This window comes from Aspergillus fijiensis, assembly GCF_003184825.1.
Source record: "Aspergillus fijiensis CBS 313.89 unplaced genomic scaffold BO72scaffold_12, whole genome shotgun sequence".
Taxonomy (NCBI): Eukaryota; Fungi; Ascomycota; class Eurotiomycetes; order Eurotiales; family Aspergillaceae; genus Aspergillus; species Aspergillus fijiensis.
The window spans coordinates 639,216-659,971 of NW_024468988.1; the positions used below are offsets into that span (position 1 = coordinate 639,216).

The 20,756-nt window shown below is 53.5% G+C and overlaps 7 protein-coding genes across 7 annotated transcripts; 4 read left to right on the forward strand and 3 right to left on the reverse strand.

The window, feature by feature from the left end:
• Positions 1-71: 71 nt before the first annotated feature.
• Positions 72-1,342, reverse strand: BO72DRAFT_446087 (uncharacterized protein). The gene is made up of 2 exons (XM_040944213.1): positions 919-1,342; positions 72-848 (listed from the first exon to the last, which is right to left on the reverse strand). Exons 1-2 carry the CDS (start codon positions 943-945, stop codon positions 435-437), a joined length of 441 nt encoding a protein of 146 aa, XP_040803786.1. The 5' UTR covers positions 946-1,342; the 3' UTR covers positions 72-434.
• A 481-nt stretch (positions 1,343-1,823) lies between these two features.
• BO72DRAFT_505090 (formin sepA) lies at positions 1,824-7,877 on the forward strand. The gene is made up of 2 exons (XM_040949173.1): positions 1,824-6,784; positions 6,848-7,877. Exons 1-2 carry the CDS (start codon positions 2,063-2,065, stop codon positions 7,664-7,666), a joined length of 5,541 nt encoding a protein of 1,846 aa, XP_040803787.1. The 5' UTR covers positions 1,824-2,062; the 3' UTR covers positions 7,667-7,877.
• A 686-nt stretch (positions 7,878-8,563) lies between these two features.
• BO72DRAFT_36599 (tRNA modification GTPase) lies at positions 8,564-10,990 on the forward strand. Its single transcript, XM_040940774.1, has 3 exons — positions 8,564-8,886; positions 8,979-10,693; positions 10,838-10,990. Exons 1-3 carry the CDS (start codon positions 8,629-8,631, stop codon positions 10,854-10,856), a joined length of 1,992 nt encoding a protein of 663 aa, XP_040803788.1. The 5' UTR covers positions 8,564-8,628; the 3' UTR covers positions 10,857-10,990.
• On the reverse strand, positions 10,919-11,804 carry BO72DRAFT_36594 (uncharacterized protein). Its single transcript, XM_040940773.1, has one exon. The coding sequence runs from the start codon at positions 11,512-11,514 to the stop codon at positions 10,981-10,983; it is 534 nt and encodes a 177-aa protein (XP_040803789.1). The 5' UTR covers positions 11,515-11,804; the 3' UTR covers positions 10,919-10,980.
• A 4,085-nt stretch (positions 11,805-15,889) lies between these two features.
• On the forward strand, positions 15,890-16,581 carry BO72DRAFT_36604 (uncharacterized protein). The gene has a single exon (XM_040940775.1). The coding sequence runs from the start codon at positions 16,036-16,038 to the stop codon at positions 16,456-16,458; it is 423 nt and encodes a 140-aa protein (XP_040803790.1). The 5' UTR covers positions 15,890-16,035; the 3' UTR covers positions 16,459-16,581.
• BO72DRAFT_446090 (cytochrome b5 reductase family protein) lies at positions 16,487-17,952 on the reverse strand. Its single transcript, XM_040944214.1, has one exon. It carries the CDS (start codon positions 17,908-17,910, stop codon positions 16,705-16,707), a length of 1,206 nt encoding a protein of 401 aa, XP_040803791.1. The 5' UTR covers positions 17,911-17,952; the 3' UTR covers positions 16,487-16,704.
• Positions 17,953-18,108: 156 nt separating this feature from the next.
• BO72DRAFT_424750 (putative amino acid transporter) lies at positions 18,109-20,712 on the forward strand. The gene is made up of 2 exons (XM_040942886.1): positions 18,109-19,404; positions 19,464-20,712. Exons 1-2 carry the CDS (start codon positions 18,367-18,369, stop codon positions 20,259-20,261), a joined length of 1,836 nt encoding a protein of 611 aa, XP_040803792.1. The 5' UTR covers positions 18,109-18,366; the 3' UTR covers positions 20,262-20,712.
• The last annotated feature ends 44 nt before the right edge of the window (positions 20,713-20,756 follow it).

The following is a 20,756-nucleotide window of genomic DNA, read 5'->3' on the forward strand; positions in this document are numbered from 1 at the left end:
ATTTCTTTGCGCATGGCATCGGGCTGTTTCCGAAGCTGCCCCACACCTTCGTAAGCTTGGAATGTTGAGCACTGACATAGACTTTTCTGGCGACGCCTTGACAGTTCTCTATATCTGGATTCCTTCCGCAATAAGATAACTCCCCCGTGCCGCCGCAATGGACCCATTCATCCGGAGTTGCGGTTTTCATGCAGCACCTGTTCTGTGCGAGTCAATGGCCGCTTCAGCCTACTAGACTCTAAGTTAAAATTAACTTAGCTACATAACATAACTTATACGGGTGGTTTCCACTTCGAGCACTGTAGATATTGTGGCCCAGCTGGCTGCGCAAAGACGTGATGACATCCTCAGTGACATGTAGGAGTGAGTTAGTGACAGCATTCCGTAAAGATCTCTATAGGTATTAAGGCATGGAAAGCGGATTATTGCCAAAACTAGCGTCGAGACTGCGGATGGTCCTCTTCCTCGTCCTCACTGTCATCCATGAACCCGGCCTCGAGTTCCCGACTGAGTCGTCTCCCAGAATCGACGACTGAGTTGCGTTGCCGTTCGAGGGCTCCTCTTCGCTCTACATCCATGTCCATCCCCACCATAATCTCGCCCTCTTCATCGTATATACTGATGTTGTCGTCCTGGTCGGCTAGATGCTGCCGCTGCCACGATGAGGGCAAGAACCGGCGCATGATGGCATCGGCGATGCGGTCCCGAAGGGTCAACGTGTGGGCGGAGATCGTGTGGAGCGGCAGATACTGCGAGTATCGTTGATGATAACGTTGAAAGAAGGGGATGATCACGAAGGAGAAAAGGAGATAAAGGGTGAGCGAGATCACCGCGGGGATGATCATCGTCTGCGCAAGGAAGCCGTCTGTTAGGGCCGTGACGAGTCAGATATGAGGACTGATGGAGGAAGAGGTTCACCTTTGCAAAATTCGATGCGGAACCCATCTTGGCTTGCAAGTGTCCGTCCGGGCCCGAGGAAATCGGCGCTTGTCGTGTATCGTCTACTCCCCAGCAGAAAGAGGAAGCGGAAGCGGAAGAGGAAGAGGAGGAGGAGGAATAGGAGAAGGCAGCAGCAATCGCAAGCGGGTGAACAATGCACGACGCAAGGCTGTGTGATCCAATCCCCAAAAGACAGAAAATTAAACTGCCATAGTAACCAGAGATCTCCACAGATACAGAAGTTCAACCATCCGGGAAATTTAACAGCACAAGGGAACAGCACATGGTCTGGTCTGGCTATTATTTTATTCTTTCCACTCACCTGCTCCGATGAGGCCGCCGATAACCTCCGTGCACGTGATACCGCCATGGCAGTCCCACCTTCAAGTAACTTAGTACTCAGGGCTGAGAATGGTAGGCGGTCAAGGGTGTACGTGCAGTGAAGTGCAGTGGCAGGACAAAAGATAGAATCATATCATATCACGTGGCAGTACTGTTACTCTGGGGAGAGCCACTGGTGGTGTTCTAGAGCCGCTCTTCAATCATGCCGCCCCCCTGATGCCCCGTGCTTCACAGTCCTGACATGCAAAAAGACTCCAGCCACTAAACCACATCCTAAAAGGGTTTCTATTTTCCACTGCTGAAACAGGATAGCCCTACTAGGTGGAAATCTGAATCTCTTGACTCAGAATAGATCGCCTTTTTCCCTTCGTTTGCGATTCATACATACATTTGGGGAATCTCCGCGGTGTTCAGAAGGCGGAATTCCCACCTCTCTCTCTCTCTCTTCTCTCCCCCTCCCTCCCTCCTCCTCCCTCCCTCCTCCCTCCCTCTTTTACTCTTACGCCCGCTCCGCTGCGGGTAATAATAATTTCCTTCTAGTCAATTCAGGAGTGCAAGGTCCTACGCTGGCGCCTTGGATCTTCTTTTATTTTCCCCTCTCTCTTTCTGTTTCTTAATTTCTTCCTCTCATTCGAATCCTCAATTAACGACAACCCCCGGAAATCGGACGAGTCGTTAGGACGGAAGGAAAGATTATCATTAGCGCTCTTTCCAGCCTACTCTTTCCTCAGCGGATTTCGCTCATGCTGCGCTTTGCATCTCCCAAGCGACGTTCGTCAAGATGCCAACCAGCACGTCTGCGCCTGAAAAATCGAGACAGACCTCCGCTGGGAAGTCGTTCTTTGGGAGGAAGTTGCACAAAGAGAAGTCGGTAGACGAACGATACGACCCGCATGGCTCGCACGATAGTCTGGCGCCTCCTGGAAGCGCCCCCGACTCTCGCTCATCCCGCCATTCCAAGCGGTCCTCCGTCCAGTCCGTGGACTATCCCCACGAGTTCGATCCCAGTGGCGTGTCCATGACCGCAGGTGTCCTGACTTCGATTCCCTACGAGAGCTTGCCCGCCGATACCCGATCGCCTGTTCCCGTTGATCACCTCTCAAGACCTAGTTCGTCCTCACGTAAAGAACCGTCGCCGAACCATCTCGCCAAAGGAAACAGCGACTATCACCAGTACCCGGCATGGAACCCGGCCAGCGTCCCCAACAATAACACCACCACCACCACCACCACCATCAACAGCGCTTCGTCGCACCCAACTGGCCCCCGGCCACCTCCGCATGGCTTGAATGTGACCATGACGGGAAGTACATCGGGGGATAAGGGTGCTCGATATCAACAGTGGGGACGCCCGGGCAGCTCTGCAGCCAATACTGGCTTTAGCCACAGCTCCTCCTCTACATTAGATTCATCGGCGCAATCGCGCTTGTCCTTCGACCAGCTTAGTGTTCATTCGTCGATGTCATCTAATACTCGGGGTTCAAGCTATTATGCATCAGAGAGCTCTTCGCGCACGCTGACACCTTCGCATTCCGCCGATCGCACAACCTACGCATCAAATGGCAGTTCCGGCCGCCTGTCGAATGCACAGGCAGCATGGCAATCGACCCAGCCCGCTCAACCACCCAAGATTCCGGTTAACCAGGAGCAATATCTCGCCCGACCGAGGGACGATCGAGTGGTGGATCAACTGTTTATCGAGCTGATGCAGAAACGAGGATGGCAGAACCTCCCGGAGCAGGCCAAACGACAGATGCTCGCTTATCCGGCTTCGAAAAAGTGGACCTTGGTGCACCAGGACCGGTTGACGGAGATACAGGGGGAACAGAAGCGGCGGCAGAATGCTCGGCAGACTCACGGCCATGATGGACCCTCGGGTATTCTGGAACGCGCTGATGAGGAGGGAAGCCCCGAGTGGTATGTGAAGAAGGTTATGGACGATTCAATCACCTCGAAACAGCTGGCCAGTCTAAGTGTCAGTCTACGAACGCAGCCAATCAGTTGGGTCAAGGCTTTTGTTGAGGCGCAGGGTCAAATCGCTTTGACAAACGTGCTTGCCAAGATCAATCGAAGGAAGGCTACAGGTGTCGTCCCAGCTCCCCCGACAGGGGATAAGGATCTGGATCGTGAATATGACATCGTCAAATGTTTGAAGGCCTTGATGAACAACAAATATGGAGCAGACGATGCTCTCGCACATCAACAGGTCATTGTGGCTCTTGTTAGCTCACTGCTATCTCCTCGATTGAATACGCGAAAGCTGGTCAGTGAAGTCTTAACCTTTCTCTGTCACTGGGCCGAGGGCCATGGGCACCAGAAGGTCCTCCAGGCTATGGACCATGTTAAGAATCATCATGGGGAAACCGGCCGTTTCGACGCCTGGATGCGTATTGTGGAGGTGACCATTGATGGCCGAGGGAAAATGGGCAGCCTGGTTGGCGCAAGTGAAGAATATCGCAGCGGCGGCATAGGCATGGAGAACCATCTCATGGAATATGCTGTTTCAACCATGCTGCTCATCAATATGTTGGTGGATGCGCCCCAGAGCGACTTGCAGCTCCGCTGTCATATTAGGGCTCAGTTCATTTCTTGCGGCATCAAGCGCCTCATGACCAAGATGGAAGGCTTTCAGTACGAGGTCATCGATAAGCAAATTGAACGGTTCAGGGAGAATGAAGCCATTGACTACGAAGACCTGCTGCAACGGGAGAGCAGCAGTATGAAGGACAGCATCGAGGGCGAGGTCAAGGATATGAGTGATCCTTTGCAAATCACAGATGCCATCACCGCCAGGATACAGGGCACTCGGGCCCATGATTACTTTCTATCGGCCATGCAGCACATGCTCCTGATCCGGGAGAATTCTGGCGAGGATGGTCTTCGTATGTACCAGCTGGTGGATGCTATGCTCAGCTATGTCGCTATGGACCGTAGGCTTCCTGATCTTGACCTCCGACAAGGGTTGACCTTCACCGTGCAAAGTCTTTTGGACCGCCTGCATACAGACTCCGAGGCAAGACGAGCTTACGATGAATCTTTGGAAGCTCGTCAGATCGCGGAGGCTGCTCTTGCGGAGCGCGATGAGATGAAGGCCCAGGTAGAGCTTGGCGCAGATGGCTTGGTTAAGAAGCTGCAGAAACAGATTGATGAGCAGACAGGGATCATTGAGCTGCAACGGAGACGTGAGGAAGTGATGCAGGCGGAGCTTGCGGATGTTCAGAGGCTACGGGCTCAAGAGTTACAGCGGAATGAGCTGGAAACTCGAGAACTCTACCTGATGCTCCGAGACGCCCAGGATATAGCTGCATCTACTGCCAAGAAGAGCAACATGGCCGAAGCGGATCCTTCACAGATGAGAGGCATCCTCGACCGAGAGAAGCTCTTGGAGCGATTGGAGATGCAGCTCGAGCGGACTAAGACACAGTTCAAGCTGGAGGGCAAGGTATGGGGTCAACATGTCACCTCAGATAGACTGCGTGAGCTTCGAGAGCAGATGGATGGCGAAGCCGATGCCGACAATGAGTTTGGACAACGGACAGGTCAAGGCCTGGACGTCAACGCCTTCGGATCGGTTCACCGGAAGAGAAGCCATCTACCGGGCATGGACCAAGACGACAGTTCCGAGATTCAGACGCCAGTCGACGAGTCCGGTGAGGTCGTATACGAAAAAGCACGCCTTGTTGATCTTCATCGACCCAAAGTCAATCCTAAGCAAGCCAACGGTCTCCTGGGAGAAATCGCCTCGAAGGTTCCTAAGATTGACGCTGAGGAGGCTGACGATGCTGTCACAAATGGCTCCGTGGACAACAAACTTGCTGAACCTGGAACAGAAGATCGCCCTGCCAGTTCACAACAAGAAGGAGCCAGGGTCGAGGGTGCAACTGAAAAGGTCGAGAATAAAGGTGCTCCTGCTCCTGCTCCTCCACCCCCACCCTCGCCTCCGCCTCCTCCTGCGCCAGGAGGGCTGGGGTTCGCTCCTCCTCCACCACCACCTCCTCCTGCGCCAGGAGGGCTGGGGTTCGCTCCTCCCCCTCCTCCGCCTCCGCCTCCGCCTCCAGGAGCTGTTGGGATCCCACCTCCGCCCCCTCCGCCCCCTCCTCCTCCACCAGGAAAATCAGGGTTCCCGCCCCCTCCGCCCCCCCCTCCCCCGCCGCCCGGTGGAAGACCTGGGCCTCCACCACCCCCTCCTCCTCCCGGTGCTTCTTTCGGTGCCCCTCCACCCCCTCCACCGCCTGGTGCTGGTGGATTCGGAGGTTGGCGCGCAAACTACATGGCTTCCCAAGCTCTTCCTCATCACCAGACAGCTCTCATGCCATCTATCCGGCCTAAGAAGAAACTCAAGGCACTTCATTGGGATAAGGTCGATACTCCGCAGGTGACCGTGTGGGCATCTCATGCTCCTACAGCTCAAGCAAAGGAGGAGAAGTATGTGGAGCTGGCGAAGAAGGGAGTCTTGGATGAAGTCGAGAGACTGTTCATGGCAAAAGAGACCAAGATCTTCGGCAAGGGCGCGGGAGGCAAACAGCGTACGGATAAGAAACAACTCATCTCCAACGAGCTATCCAAGACTTTCCAGATTGCTATGGCCAAATTCTCTCAGTTCCCTGCGGACGATGTTGTACGGATGATTATCCATTGCGACACGGAGATTCTCGACAACCTGGTCGTCATGGATTTCTTACAGAGGGATGAAATGTGCACCATACCCGAGAATATCTCAAAGTCTATGGCGCCATACAGTAGAGACTGGACCGGTCCAGATGCTGCCAGCGCCGAGCGGGAGCAGGATCCAACTGAGCTCACGCGCGAAGACCAGATCTACCTTTATACCGCGTTCGAGCTGCACCATTATTGGAAGGCAAGAATGCGTGCTCTTGCGTTGACACGCTCGTATGAGCCAGACTATGAGCATATCTCCGCCAAACTGCAGCAAGTCGTGCAGGTCAGCGAGTCTCTGAGAGACTCCGTGGCCCTAATGAATGTTCTTGGCTTGATCTTGGACATTGGTAATTTCATGAACGATGCCAATAAGCAAGCTCAAGGTTTCAAACTGAGCTCACTCGCACGCCTCGGTATGGTGAAGGATGATAAGAACGAGACTACATTCGCCGATCTAGTGGAGCGAATCGTTCGAAACCAGTATCCCGAGTGGGAGGGCTTTGTGGATGAGATCAACGGCGTTGTCGCCATTCAGAAGCTCAACGTCGACCAACTGCGCACGGATGCTAAGAAGTACATAGACAACATTAAGAACGTCCAAGCCAGCTTGGACGCTGGCAATCTCAGTGATCCGAAGAAATTCCATCCTCAGGATCGGGTCAGTCAAATCGTTCAAAGAAGCATGAAGGATGCTCGTCGCAAGGCCGAGCAGATGCAACTTTACCTGGACGAGATGGTCAAGAGCTATGATGATATCATGGTGTTCTACGGCGAGGATAACACGGATGAAGGCGCCAGGCGGGATTTCTTCGCCAAGTTGGCTACATTCTTGCTGGAGTGGAGGGTAAGTACATGCAATTGCTTTGCGTCGAAGGCTTTTTTTTCTAACCGTGATATCAATGTCCAGAAATCTAAGGAGAAGAACATCAGTCTGGAAGAGAATCGGAAACGCATCGAAGCATCTCTGTCTCGCAAGCGGGTTAATGCAGGTCTGGCAAATGGCGCCGGTACAGCTACAGAAGGGCCACAGTCCCCCGCCACGAGCGGTGCTATGGATTCACTTTTGGAGAAGCTGCGTGCGGCGGCTCCTCAGGCCAGGGATCAGCGCGATCGTCGGCGTCGCGCCCGTTTGAAGGAGAGACATCAGGTCCGCGTGGCTTCGGGACAGAAAATGCCAGATCCCGCTGGGTCTGAAGGCGCAGAAGCCGGACAGATTGAAGAGACTGGCAGCAATGAAACGAGCAACGCGGGTGCAGTCGATGCCAACTCGGCCAACACGGGTCTTCTAAGTCCTCCGGTTTTGGAGTCCGAAGCTCCTGAGACATCGAGCCAAGATGCTCAGCATGTGTCAGAAAGCGAAGACGTTGCGGACCGGGCTGCAAGCATGCTGCAGGGTCTACGGGACAATGTTGACGGTGAGCGTCAAAGAAGAAGACGTGAGACAGCCGAGGAAGAGCGGCGTAAACGCAGGCTGCGGAGACGCAACGGTGCCTCTGGTACCAGCAAAGACAGCGCCGATGGCTCGGTGGTAGCCTCTGCGTCCGAACCACTTTCCCCTCCCCAGACAGATCCGATTGAACCGGATGATGTGAGTTTTCCCAGTCCTCGAGACGGAGATGACACAACTCCTCGAACACCCTTGACACCATCTATTGTGGTATCGCCAACCGCCGACCAAAAGCTACAGTTACCTGGCGATGACAAGCCCAGTGAAGGTTCTCCCTAAACAAAATCCGTGGAGTAAATCGACCACTGCCTCATATTTCTCCACTCCATGTCCCTCTTTCCCCCCATCCCATTTCCAACTTCGCAACGCACGTTTCGCCCTTCCGTGCATTTGTTGTATGAACTAATCGTATTCCTTCTTTCCTAATCTAATGTTTGATAGACCAACCCATGCCGTCTCGGAAGATGTCACTATGTGTATGATGTTCCCCTGGCTGCGTGTTTCAGACACGTCTGTCTTCATTTCTTCTGATCTTCTTCGAGGGCTGTCAAGCGGCGATGCCAAGTGGGATTGGAGGTTTGATATCCTTTCCTTCGTGGCTACTGCTTTGATTCGTTCCTCCTTGCACCAAGCTGTTGCATTCGTTTCCCGAGTACATTTTCACTTTCCTATTTTCGTTTCTCCTTGACCCTGCATACATCATGCTTTCCATCTCCTTGATCTCCCAGCGATTCATAGCCTCTGACATTTCCCCCTTTCTTTTTTTTTTTTATCAACTTCGGTCTTCATTTTCTGTCTGTGTACATACTCGGCTTTTCATTGGTTTCTTCTTGTTTATTATATCTGGATGTCGTTCCGGCGACAGTTGCATATCTCTGGCGGAGGAGGATTGTGAGGCGTATGGCCGTGTGTCTTTCGGTGCGCAGGCGTGACGAAGGGGCGCAGGGTCCCTGTGATATGACCTTTTCCTACTACATCTACTGGTTTACCAAGCTTAGTGCGTACGCAGAGTGGTTCCCAGAATATGGGACCCGTAACATCTAATGCGAATACAGAGTACTGTACTTATCATGCTTGTATGAGTGAGTGTCTGAGTGTAATGATACCGACGAGGGTGGGACCGACTGCACGTGATCCCTACATCCGCGGCATTTTGCGCCAACATTCGAGCCATCCTTTACCCCAACTGTCCAGCTTTATGAGGCAATTATTGGTTCTCAGCGACTGATACCCTTTTGCGCATGCGAGGCTTCAATCTTCGAACCCTGCGGTGGGCTGCTGCCGCCCGCCCATCGTTGCCGCCCCCGAATCGAGCTGTTTTGTCGAGACGCTCTCCGGCACCACTACTACTATTAAATCCATCACTACGCCGCTGCTTCTCAGCCTCTCGCCCGGATTTCTCACTCTTTGATGCCGACTCCACAATTTATGCCCTCTCCACCGCTCCCGGGCGAGCCGCTATCGCCGTCGTGCGAGTATCTGGTCCAGCATGCGTGCAGGTATACATCTTGACCCGCATTCATTTCGCTTTCAGTTTCAGCGCTCATCGAGACCTGTCCTGTCAACCACTAACTAACCTTACATCTTGTAGATTTACAATGCTCTCTCCCCCTTTGCGCCCCTTCCCCGTGCCCGTCACGCCGCCGTCCGCACGCTCTACGACCCTCTCCACCCTCCATCCTCGAACACCATCCTCGACGCCGCAGCGTTGGTGCTATACTTCCCCGGCCCCCGAACCGTGACAGGGGAAGACGTGCTCGAACTTCACTTGCACGGGGGTTCGGCGATCGTTAAATCCGTATTGACCGCGATCGCGAACATCAACCGGCCATCCTCGTCACCGTCCTCAATGTCTACAACAACCACAACAACAAACCCGAAGGATCCCCAAGTCCCCCTGGGACCCCCCTCCAGAAGAGGAGGAGGGGGAGGAACGATCCGCTACGCCGAGGCAGGCGAATTCACGCGCCGGGCCTTCCTCAACAACCGGCTGGACCTCCCCCAGATCGAAGCGCTGGGGGATATCCTGCACGCGGAGACGGAGCAGCAGCGACGGATCGCCGTGCGTGCGGCGAGCAGCAGCGGCAGTGGTGAGCAAGGCGGCGCGCTGTCGCAACGCTACGAGCAGTGGCGGCATCAGCTGCTGTACGCGCGCGGCGAGCTGGAGGCGCTGATCGACTTCGCCGAGGACCAGCATTTCGACGAATCGCCGCGCGAGCTGGTTGGGTCCGTGGGCCGGCAGGTGCGCGCCCTCCAGGCGCAGATCCAGCTGCATATCGGCAATGCCGCCAAGGGCGAGTTGCTGCGGAGCGGGATCCGCGTGGCGTTGCTGGGGGCCCCCAATGCGGGCAAGAGCTCGTTGCTGAACCGGGTGGTGGGCCGCGAGGCCGCCATCGTCAGTACCGAGGAAGGGACTACGAGGGATATCGTCGATGTTGGGGTGGATGTTGGGGGTTGGTTCGTGCGGCTGGGTGATATGGCGGGGATCCGGTCGGAGGATGTTTTGGAGGACGATGATGATGGGAGGAGCTCCGCGGCGGCTCGGAATGTGGTGATCGGGGCGGTTGAGAAAGAGGGCATCCGGAGGGCTAAGGCTAGGGCGTTGGAGTCGGATGTTGTCGTTGTGGTCGTCTCGTTGGAGAAGGAGGAGAAGGAGGAGGAGGAGGAGGAGGAGGAGGAGGAGGAGGGGAGTGCGAGTGCTTCTTCGCGGTTGGCAGTTGAACCAGAAGTCGTTGATGCGGCTAATGAGTGCGCGCGCGCCGGCCGCTGCGTCGTCGTTGCGATCAACAAGTGTGACCGGTTGCCCGGCCTGGATCGCCTCCCGGATCAGCTGCTTGCCACCGTCCGTACTCTGTTCCCTGCTGTGCCCGACCGGCGCGTGTTCGGGATCTCCTGCATGGATGCCCGCCGGGAGACGGGCTCCGTCTCTGGCCCGGTGGCGGAGCACGATCCGGGCCATATCCAGCGCTTTCTACAGGGGTTGATCGCTACGTTTGAGGAACTGGCTTCCCCGACGGGGATCGAGGAGGATGCCAACGGCCAGTACGACCGGTCCTACTGGGAGGATTCTCTGGGCGTCACCCACCGACAGAGCTCGAACCTACAACGCTGCCTGGAGGATCTAGACGCGTTCATGAACCAGACTCAACCATCAAACCATCACCATCTTACACACGAGTCCGAGGAAGAAGTCGACATCGTCACCGCGGCCGAGCACCTCCGTTCCGCGGCCGATGCCCTGGCCAAGATCACGGGTAAAGATGAGAGTGGCGACGTGGAGGATGTCCTGGGGGTGGTGTTCGAAAAGTACGTTGTCTCCCACCATTCTTTCTTTTCAGGTCTATCCCTTTTTCTTCGTTCTAATATGTTCAACAAACAAACAACACATTTCTGCGCTTCCAAACAAATTACATGGCTAATCACCGGGGAGGGGGTGGCGTGCGGTAACAGATTCTGCGTTGGGAAATAAACACGACTGCTGCTAGCCCTGAGAAATTCTTTTTTTTTCTATCTTCTGGCACTGCCAACCGCAGCCTAGACTTCTCCCTTCCATTCGGTGATGCTGTTCCGCAGCCGGGAACCTCGCGAGCATTCTACTGGTTGGTCCCTGCTTTATCGTTCACATCGTTATACCCGCCCCGGCCTTGCATACCCATCGGTTCGGCTGCGGTCGAGGTCGAGGAGGAGGTTGATGACGTGGGGGCGTTATGTCCGCCTCGACCCATGGACTCCATGGTCAAAGAAGGCTCTCTGGATGGTCCCATTTTCTGAGGTATAACAGCGATGGGAGGTACAGTTGAGATGGATGGGCGGGAATGCTGACAATGTGACAGTACACATGAAAGGTCAGTTGAGGGGGATGAGCCGCGATGAGGACCGTGTCTTGATGTGCGAATGGGAGGCACAATTCGCAAGTTGGTAAGGGGGAAAAGTATGTTGGACACCGACCGACCTGGCCCTAGGAAACGTCTCGAAGATAGGCTGGAACAGGAAAGTGATGAAATCAGCTTGGACCGGATCCAAGCCAGCGACAACACGGGATGTATTTGATAGACGTATGATGAGAGAGGAAGATAGGCATCATGGTCGCTCGATCCCATCCATGCTTTTATAGAGACTTCGTTCATTTGACTTTGAGATCTCTAAAATACAAAGAGAGCTATGCACGCCCAACTGACCGTGGACAAGTAGGGCTTAGGAGCCAGATCATTGGAACAACAAGTTAGGTATGCACGGTGTTCCCTAATAATACTTAATTGTCTCTCCACCTCCAAGGCCATTGGCCTTACCAGGCGTTCGTTTGCCACGGACCATTTCCCCGGGAACGATCTCCGTTTTGTTCTTCGCTCTGTCGCTGCATGAGTGGCTTTGTTTGGGAACATTTAAGACAAGCTCCAAGCCATAGTCACGATGATGTTATTGATGCGGTGTAGGCAGGATTGTGCTGCAAAGCGCTGGGTCGGGGACCCAATTCGATGTGTAAATAGGCCGTGGCTAATATTTGTATACCAGGGACCCAGTAGAAGCGAGACTTGCATGAGGTGGATGTCTTAAATAAATAAATAAATGGCACAACAGAACTAACACAAAGCCTGAGCCTGATCACAGGCCTTTCTGCATTGTGGTCTCGTTCAAACACATGGTTCCTCATCCTTGAGCAAGATGAATTGCAAAAGAGAGACAAGAAGGAGAGGCAGAGAGACCTCTCACACGGCAAGCTCAAATGCTTCACCCTCCAACGCCGTGTATACTGATGAGAGAGACGATTCTGAGTCCCAGTGTTCGTCCTCCTCGGATTCCCTCTGATACACTGGGCTTGACATCCAGATGGATGACAAGGAGTATCTGGCACAACGCGGGTCGATGACTGAGCTTGGCGATTCCGGCAAGAAAGTCGGTCCTTTCGTTCGAGCGAATGTTGTCTCCAAGGGAAGACTGATCCCTCCGGGTTTCCTAGATGAGTCAAGGTGGGGTCGCGCGCTAGACCTAAGCATTGGATGTTCGTTCGCGGGAACAAACGCCTGTTCTTCTACGAGGAAGGCCCCTGGCATGCCACTGAGTCTCAAGGGTCCATGGTTAGGGCTGGCTTCTCGACGCATATGCTCCGGGGTGTGGGATCGGCTTGTGGGTAGCCCTTGTTCTAAAGTCCCGGGTAGTTCCTGGGGGATTATGGTTGTTTTTGGGGCGGTATGGGTCTCCATTGGAGAATCGGACCAGAAGGCCGGCGCTGGTCGATGCAAAGCTTGATCGTGTTTTTCCGCTGGAAAAGAAAAAGTCCAAGAAGGTACGACGTCAAATCTCGACGGAGTTGACTGGTGTATCCGATACAACAGGTTCTGCACCTCCAGCTTTCGCTCGTCGGAGATGCTTGCCGAAGGGGCAAAGCCAATGCGGTCCACCGTAAGTCCTAAATCAGCATCCTCCTTTGCTGATGTGAGATCGCAGGAGAGGAGTAACCGCAACACGTCAGGGTGTCCGTAGTAAGCGGCATGTCGGTAGGGCGGCCAGCCCCTTTCATCGCGCTTGGCGGCCAATGCACCCCGTTGAAGCAATAGAGTGACCACAGGAAGATGCCCTCCCATCGCTGCTAAACACAATGGGGAATCCTCCTCGGACATCTCTTCATATGGTAGGTAGATGGGTGACCCTCGGTCTAGGAAGTTCTGCACGGCAGCAGCATGACCGTACCGACATGCCACGCAGAGCGCGCGATCTCCCACAGAGTCGCGAGCTTTCAGAGAAGCCCCCTTGTCACAAAGCAAATTGAGTAGACCCATGGATCCATCAGCAGCCGCTATGTGGACAGACCTCCGTAGGTCGGGGCTAACGCAAGCTTCTATATCGGCGCCCGATATGAGCAGCAATCTGGCGACTTCCAAGCTGTTTGCTATACATGCGTAGTGAAGTGGCGTGAAGCCGGTGTGGCAGCGAGCTTCTAGAGGCAAGTTTTTGCGAATGAGATGCTCAACAACTGCGAATTGTCCGTTCATCGCTGCTAGATGGAGAACCGTTCGACCAGCGATGTTTGTTTTAGCCAACACAGTCTTCTTTAGGCTCAATGCATTCACAACCTCGGTATGCCCGTTAAAAGCGGCCCAGTGCAAGGCCGTCATTGAAGCATCATCAAGGCACCGAACCGAGGCCTTCCGCTTCAACAGCAATTGGACTGCAAACAGTTGGCCCGTAGCGGCTGCGCAGATGAGAGGTGTTCTGCGATCGTTTCCAGCCGCATCGATATTCGCTTTGCTATCAAGGAGTAATTCAATAGCCCTGAGATGACCAGCCTCGCAAGCATAATGCAGTGCCGTCATCATCATCCCGTCCTTCGCTTCCACGTCTGCACCTGCTGAAACCAGAAGGTGAATGATCGCTGCATCACCTTGTTTTGCGGCAGCATGCAGCGCAGTAGTCTGGCTGTCTGCTCGCGCATTGAGCTTAGCATGGCATGCGATCAGCAGGCGCGCCGCATCAACGTGGCCATAATACGCTGCCAGCCAGAGGGCTGTTTGGCCATTAGAGTTCCGCACGTCGATATCTAGAAATTCGGGTAGAAGCAGCTCCAAAACGTTACAGTGGCCGCGGGAAGCTGCTAGATGCAAAGCCGTCGATCCGGATTTATCGGTGGCATCCACTCGCGCGTTCCTTTGAAGCAACAGCTCTACGACTTCTTCGTTTGCGTTCTGAGATGCGACAAGTAATGCCGTTCGGCGAGTGGACATGTGACGAGCTTCAATATCATGACCATTCTCGAGAAGTTGCGCAATGTCAGCTCGAGATCCGGTCTGAGACAATTCAACCAATAACGGTGCAGTTGAATTATCGGCTGAGGTCAAGTCGTTACTCGTCCCTATGTTCCTCGCATAGACCCGTCGCTCCGTGCGACTACGAGCGGGGCAAGATGGGGTTGTTGCGGGCCAGCTAGGTCGTCTGAACTGTCGAATGATGGACCGAATTCTCTCACGTCGTGAGCCCGATGTACGAGACACCCGCGGCGAGCCAGTCGCGTCCGATTGCCACCGGCGTGTCTGGGTTGGACTCGAATGAACGGGTTGCGGAGTATGAGATACGCTCCGCTTGTGGCCTTCAGAGGGGCCAGTTGTCGTAGGATACAGGCGGAGTGGAAGCACCAGGCAATTTGTTTCTAACGTGTGTAAGCCCGACGCAGCTTCGCTAGATTGTCTGTCGTACGGAATACTGCTGTTCCTACGATCACGGCGAGAAAGATGAATATCTGTCGTCGTCGCGAGAGCCTCTAGTGGCTGCGAAGGCTGCGTATCGGGGAGGTCATTCCTCCAGGCCTTTTCGAATTCCGATCGAGTGCTCACTGGAGCGGATGAGCGACGATTCATGCTACCAGGCGCTGTGCGAGAGGATGCGTAGTCACTAAATGTCCGCCGGGTTATACCGTTCTGGTAAAGCCTGTGGATTGTTCTGCGATTGTCTGTTCGTCGTAATGGATGGTAGACCTGCTCAGAAGAGGTCTGACTGGGCTGGTTTCGCATTAACCGAGTCATTGGTCATTGATACTTTTCTGCAGCAGAGCAGAGAAAGAGAGAATTAAATGGCTGTTCTTGTCTTAGCCGAACTCATCCATGGTCTCAACATTGGTTATCTACCTTGCGCATGCTCGGAACCCAATCTGTGCAGCGTCATGGCCCGATGTGCCAAGTGTCAGCGCAGTTTGGATTGAATTGTCCGGAAGAGCTTCCTTGACTGCAGGGCTACTGCTCAGCTCGATCTGGAGCATTGACTTGTACGTGGCCCAATCATGCAGCGGTGTGATGTCAGCTTCTCGCTGAAGCAATTGTAAACGCGTCGGTCGGGGAAATACAGCGGGTCAGATCTGCAGAAAGAGGAAGAGGAGGAGGAGGAGGAGGAGGAGGAAGCTGAGAAGACGAAGAAGATCAGGCCGGTAAGGTACGGAGTACTGTTCCAAATTCCAAGTTACCACCACTTACTACCCAATTTAGTAGTCTATCTACTGAGCCTGGCGTACTCCGTACTCCGTATCTCGTACTCCTTCCACTCGTATTTTCTCGATGGTCTGTATCTGTCTACATATCCTTACCTAGGTAATACATACGTACCTCCCGCATGCATGCAGAAATTCCTCAGCTCTTCCTCCACCGATCTTTCTACTAGTACTTACCCACCAAGACAATTCGTCTCACCAAAAGCTGAAGAGAGGATATGACATGACTGGACATTCTATTCTTCAATTTTCTTTTGCTTTTGCTCTCTTCGCTCGTGTTCTTCTGATTTTATTCTCCTGCCTTCCTTCAAAGAGCACTGATCACACCATTAACTCCACTCCGCTACTCCCGACGGCCATAAGTTACCGGTCATCTTTACAATAAGCTCCTGCATGTTCGGAGGCAGCTGCCAACCTTGTGTGTATTCACTTGGTCGTCTGCTTGGGCCTTTCCTGATGTCTGAATTGGCTTTCCTCCAAACATCGCATGCCAGAATCCAGCCCGCACGCCAGCTGAACGGCTTATGGTCAGCACCCCTGTAATAAACTTCGCGATGATGGCTGATTCGATGGAGCGCAACGCTTCTAAGGGACGGAGGGCCTTATTTATGCCGCTACGCGAGAAGATAATAAATATCAAGAGGGTGCTGAGTCAAATGGCGGTGGCCGCCTGTTCATGGGAGCAAGGCATCGATCTCCCCCCGGAACTTTATCCACGTACGAGGTCCTGTACAGTGGTACTAATCGGTTGATCGCCTCACAGGACACGATCTCCACAGAGCTGTGCTCGAGGAAGCTGGGATACATTTCGGTCAGACCTGCGTTATCCTCGGCCTTTCCCTCGGAAACTGGTCGATGGTCTTCTCCCCTCAAGGCTGGCGCCCAGGCGCGCCTGCGCGCATTGATAGCGCGCTATCAGCGCGCTGACGGCGCCTTTACGAGATATATGAGTTGGAGGGGTCGAGTTGAGGAGTTCCCCGAACAATGGCTTGGTAGGGTTGGGGGGAGAGAGGAAAAGAAGAGAAAGAGGTCTTTACGGCGTAGTACGACGTATGGTGTCTGGGCTTATTTCAATGAACAACAATATTATAGTACGTAGTCTACGGAGTAATTATGGAATAAACAGCCCGACTCCACAACCTTGTTCTGGTCGGACCCCAATCAGAGAACAGCCCTCAATCCTTGTCTTTCCGCACCGTCAATAGCTGGACTCATACTGACTATTTACCCACCGTTACTGTACCTACGAATAACGTTAGGTTATACATATCTACGCGGGGCTTGAAATCATCCTTGTTTACCTACTGTCCTCTATCCTTATATTTATAGCGTACATAGAACGGCCTCACAGCTTCCATACAACCCAGTCCTTCAGATCAAGCTCTTCAATGATTCCTCGAAGTGGTCCTTGTAATTCCATTCCCTCGGCCCACAGCTTAGGTCCTGCCATATAACTGATGAAGCCTTCTGGTCCAGACACAAGGATCAGATTGCCTTGCCTGGGTTTGGGAGACGGCAAGCCGACCGAATTAGTGAAATCCAGGATCGCCTGCTTGCCAATGGCACTACCTTCTTCGTCGACAAAATAGTCCACGGTCATCTGGCCAGGATATTGCGCCCGGAGAGCCTCCAGCTCTCGGACAATGAGGGACCGAGTCTGGTTGAGAGGCGATGCGGCCGGGGCTGGGCTGGCTGCTGGTGGAGTTGAACGACCAAAGAACCACGACCTCCGCGGAGCTGGAGTCACTATTGTGTCATTGATTCCCCCCAAACAGTCGTCTCGGTTTCGATTAGCCCAGAGAATATGAATTCTAGGTTTACAAGTCTGATCTGTGCGACGAAGAAGAGTGTGTGCGGCTTGCAACGCCGGGGCAATTCCGGTCCCACCAGCAATGAAGAGAATGTGTTGCGTGCTCGGTGGGATCCCGCATTCGACCCTAGGGCCACGCACTTCTATGGGTGAGCCCATATCGAGGCTGTGGAGATAGCGAGAAACTTCGCCATGGGGGTCTCGCCGGATGAAGAACCGCAAGCATTCATCCTCCTCTTCATCTGGCGAGGTTGAGGGAAGGGGAGTATAGTCTCTTCCGATCTGCAGTTGGGGCTGCTTAAACATCACACTCCATATTCCCGTTGTCCATGCTTCCTCGTAAACGGCGCGGTTGCTCCCATCTACCTTGGGTGGCTGTAGAGTGAAAATGCTCCCCGACGACGACACGGGTTCCCGCGATACTAAATAGTATAGAGTGAATTGAGCGGGAGACAAGGTTGATGACCGAGAACCGTGTTCGGATCGGATATATGCGCCAATACCGGCGGCAGCCGTTGTGACAAGGGCCACTTGCACCCATCGACGTGATCTAGGTGGCGGCGGAGGAGAAGAAGAAGAGGAGGAGGAGGAGGAGGATGCGGAGGAGGATGCAAAGGCGGAGGCGGAGGCGGAGGACGAGGTATAAAATTGGGGGCTTCTCGTCAGCAGCCTTCCACCGATGGAGGACACATTGTACCGATCATACCGAGAAAAGCCCTGACTAGAAATCCGGGGCTTCATGGGTGAAGAGAGAGGAACGAGATTCGAGAACATAGGGAAGAAGTTATCAAAAGTTGGATTAAAAGTTGATTAAAATCAGGGACTGGAGATGGATCCCTCGGCACTAAGCCTGATCGAGCTAACCACGCACCCTGCCCGACCGTCTGTGCTCAATTCATGTTACAGAGACTCATTCATGGTTTCGTTTATTCATTCATTCATCTATTCAGTCCTATTCTCTCCTCCACCTTACCCTTGCTCTCAATTACACTTGCTTCTTCTCTAATTCTTCTCCTTTCTCCTTTACTTTTTCTGTGTTAAGTGTTGTGTATTATTTCTTGTCTAGTTTACGAATACAACGTCACTCATCACACGACCTCAACATTGGCATGGACACAGCCCGTGCTCTGTCACTGCTCGCCATTCACCTCCGCTTCACTCCAAAATACTAACCACCCCTGACCTCTGGCAAAAGGCATGTCCCAGATAGCCTTTTCCAACCCCGGTTCGAGGTCGGACAGTTACCATGCACCACCCCGGGATTCTCTAGAGCTTGCCTCGCTAGCCTCATCGCCAGATTCTGGTCCTCGATCTTCCTGCTCCTCCTCTCCCTCGGGCGTTTTCTCTTCGCGCAAGCTCTCCTTAGACGAAGAAGACCCTTTAACCAGTACTCAGCTTCCCGCACAATCTTCTACCAATCGACCTCGATCCGCGCGCTCATACTCAGTCTCCTCCGCTTTCGATTTCGGGGCGACGCTCTTTCCCTTATCGCAGACTACGGGCGGGTATGCCCCTTTGGGAGCCCCGTCCGCCTTGGACGGAGAGGCTGGCCTAGCTGACGGATCGCTGGAGCGAAACAAGACCTTGACCTACTTGAACGGTCTGTCCCTCGTTGTTGGCCTGGTCATTGGCTCTGGAATCTTCTCCTCTCCTAGCCAGGTCAATGTCAATGCGGGTTCGCCAGGGGCGTCGCTCATTGCGTGGGTGGTTGCTGGGTTGCTGGCATGGACCGGAGCAGCCAGTTATGCAGAGCTGGGCGGAGCTATCCCGCTGAATGGAGGATCTCAAGTGTATCTCGCGAAGATATTCGGAGAATTGGCGGGTTTTCTGTTCACCTGGTGTGCTGTTCTCGTGTTGAAGCCCGGCAGCGCTGCCATCATCGCCATCATCTTCGGAGAGTATGTCGTGCGCGCAGTAGTGGGAGCCGAGGTTGAAACCATCAACCCATGGATAAACAAGGCCGTTGCCTTTGGTGGACTCTTTGTTGTGACTCTGCTGAATTGCATCTCTACACGGGTGGCCGCACGCATTGGAGACTTGTTTATGTTCTTCAAGTTTGTTGCATTGCTGGCTGTCACAATTATCGGCATAGTGGTAGCTATCACAGGCCTCTCCTCAACTGGAAGTGCCAACAAGGAATGGAAGACTGGCTGGTTCGAGGGTACAAATATCGACGTTTCCGCATGGGCGCTGGCTCTGTACGCGGGGCTTTGGGCATTCGATGGCTGGGACAATGTATGCCTTTTCTCTCATACCCCTCATGCCGTTGCGATCTCTAACACGAACTCATCTAGACCAACTATGTTACCGGGGAATTCAAAAACCCTAACCGGGACCTGCCACGGGTGATTCACACAGCCATGCCGTTAGTCATCCTATCTTACATCCTTGCCAACGTCGCCTACATCCTCGTCCTGCCCCAAGCGACCATTGAAGCGAGCAATGCCATTGCGGTACAGTTCGGCGACAAAGTCTTCGGTCATGTGGGTGCTCTCATCTTTGCACTGATTGTGTCCGCAAGTTGTTTTGGTGCCCTGAACGCCACGACCTTCACCAGTGGTCGATTGGTCTACGCGGCCGGAAAAGAAGGTTATCTACCTGAAGTCTTTGGTACTTTGTGGACACGCGGCACTTCCTCTAACCGCCTTCAACACCGGTCTTGGTTGAGCAAGTCACTTTCCCGGCTGTGCGGCGCCGGCACGCAGATCGGGTTCACCCCCATCAATGCGATGGCCCTCAACAGCGCTCTTACGGTGGTCTATATCGTTGTTGGCGAGTTCAAGACGCTCGTCACGTTTTACGGAGTCGCCGGCTACACATTCTATTTTCTGACTGTGTTAGGCTTGATCGTGCTCCGGGTGCGCGAGCCGTACTTGCAACGACCTTACAAGACCTGGATATCGACTCCGATCATCTTCTGCTGTGTGAGTCTGTTTCTGCTCAGCCGCGCCGTCATTGCAGAACCGCTGCAGACCTTGATCGTGGTCGCTTTTATTATCGCCGGTGTTCCCGTCTACTACTGGCGTATTTATAAGCGTGACGGACACAAAGCGCTGCCCAGCTGGAAATTCTGGCAGCGAACTTTCCGGTGACTTTCCTCTACTTATGAATGACAGACTCCTCTAATGCCCGACCTCCTCAACTACATAATTTCATCCATCTTCCTCGCTGTAGCTCTGCCGTTCACCTCATTTTTGTTGTGCATTATATTCAAGGAAAGTCTGCATCGGACGAGAAGACGGATTGTGCTGTAAGGCCACTATGACTTGATGATACCCATTCGCATTCTTCGGATACTTGTTGTGAAGGAGAGCGGGGGACCTTGTTGCTTTCTTTTTTCTATAAGGTTGCGTCTTAATTGCTTACTTTGGGCCACAAATGGATACCACTCGAACAACGGGCGAGCCGGGTCCCGAGGGCTTTTTTTTCTTGGATCTGCATGAGTTGTTGGCATTGATATAGAGATTCGGAGCATGGGTTGACACGATTGCATTTTGTTATGTTGATCAAGCATTACTCAAACACATATGTATGATAGAGAATATATAATATTGATTAATATTTAGATAATATCTTCGGTGCCTCAA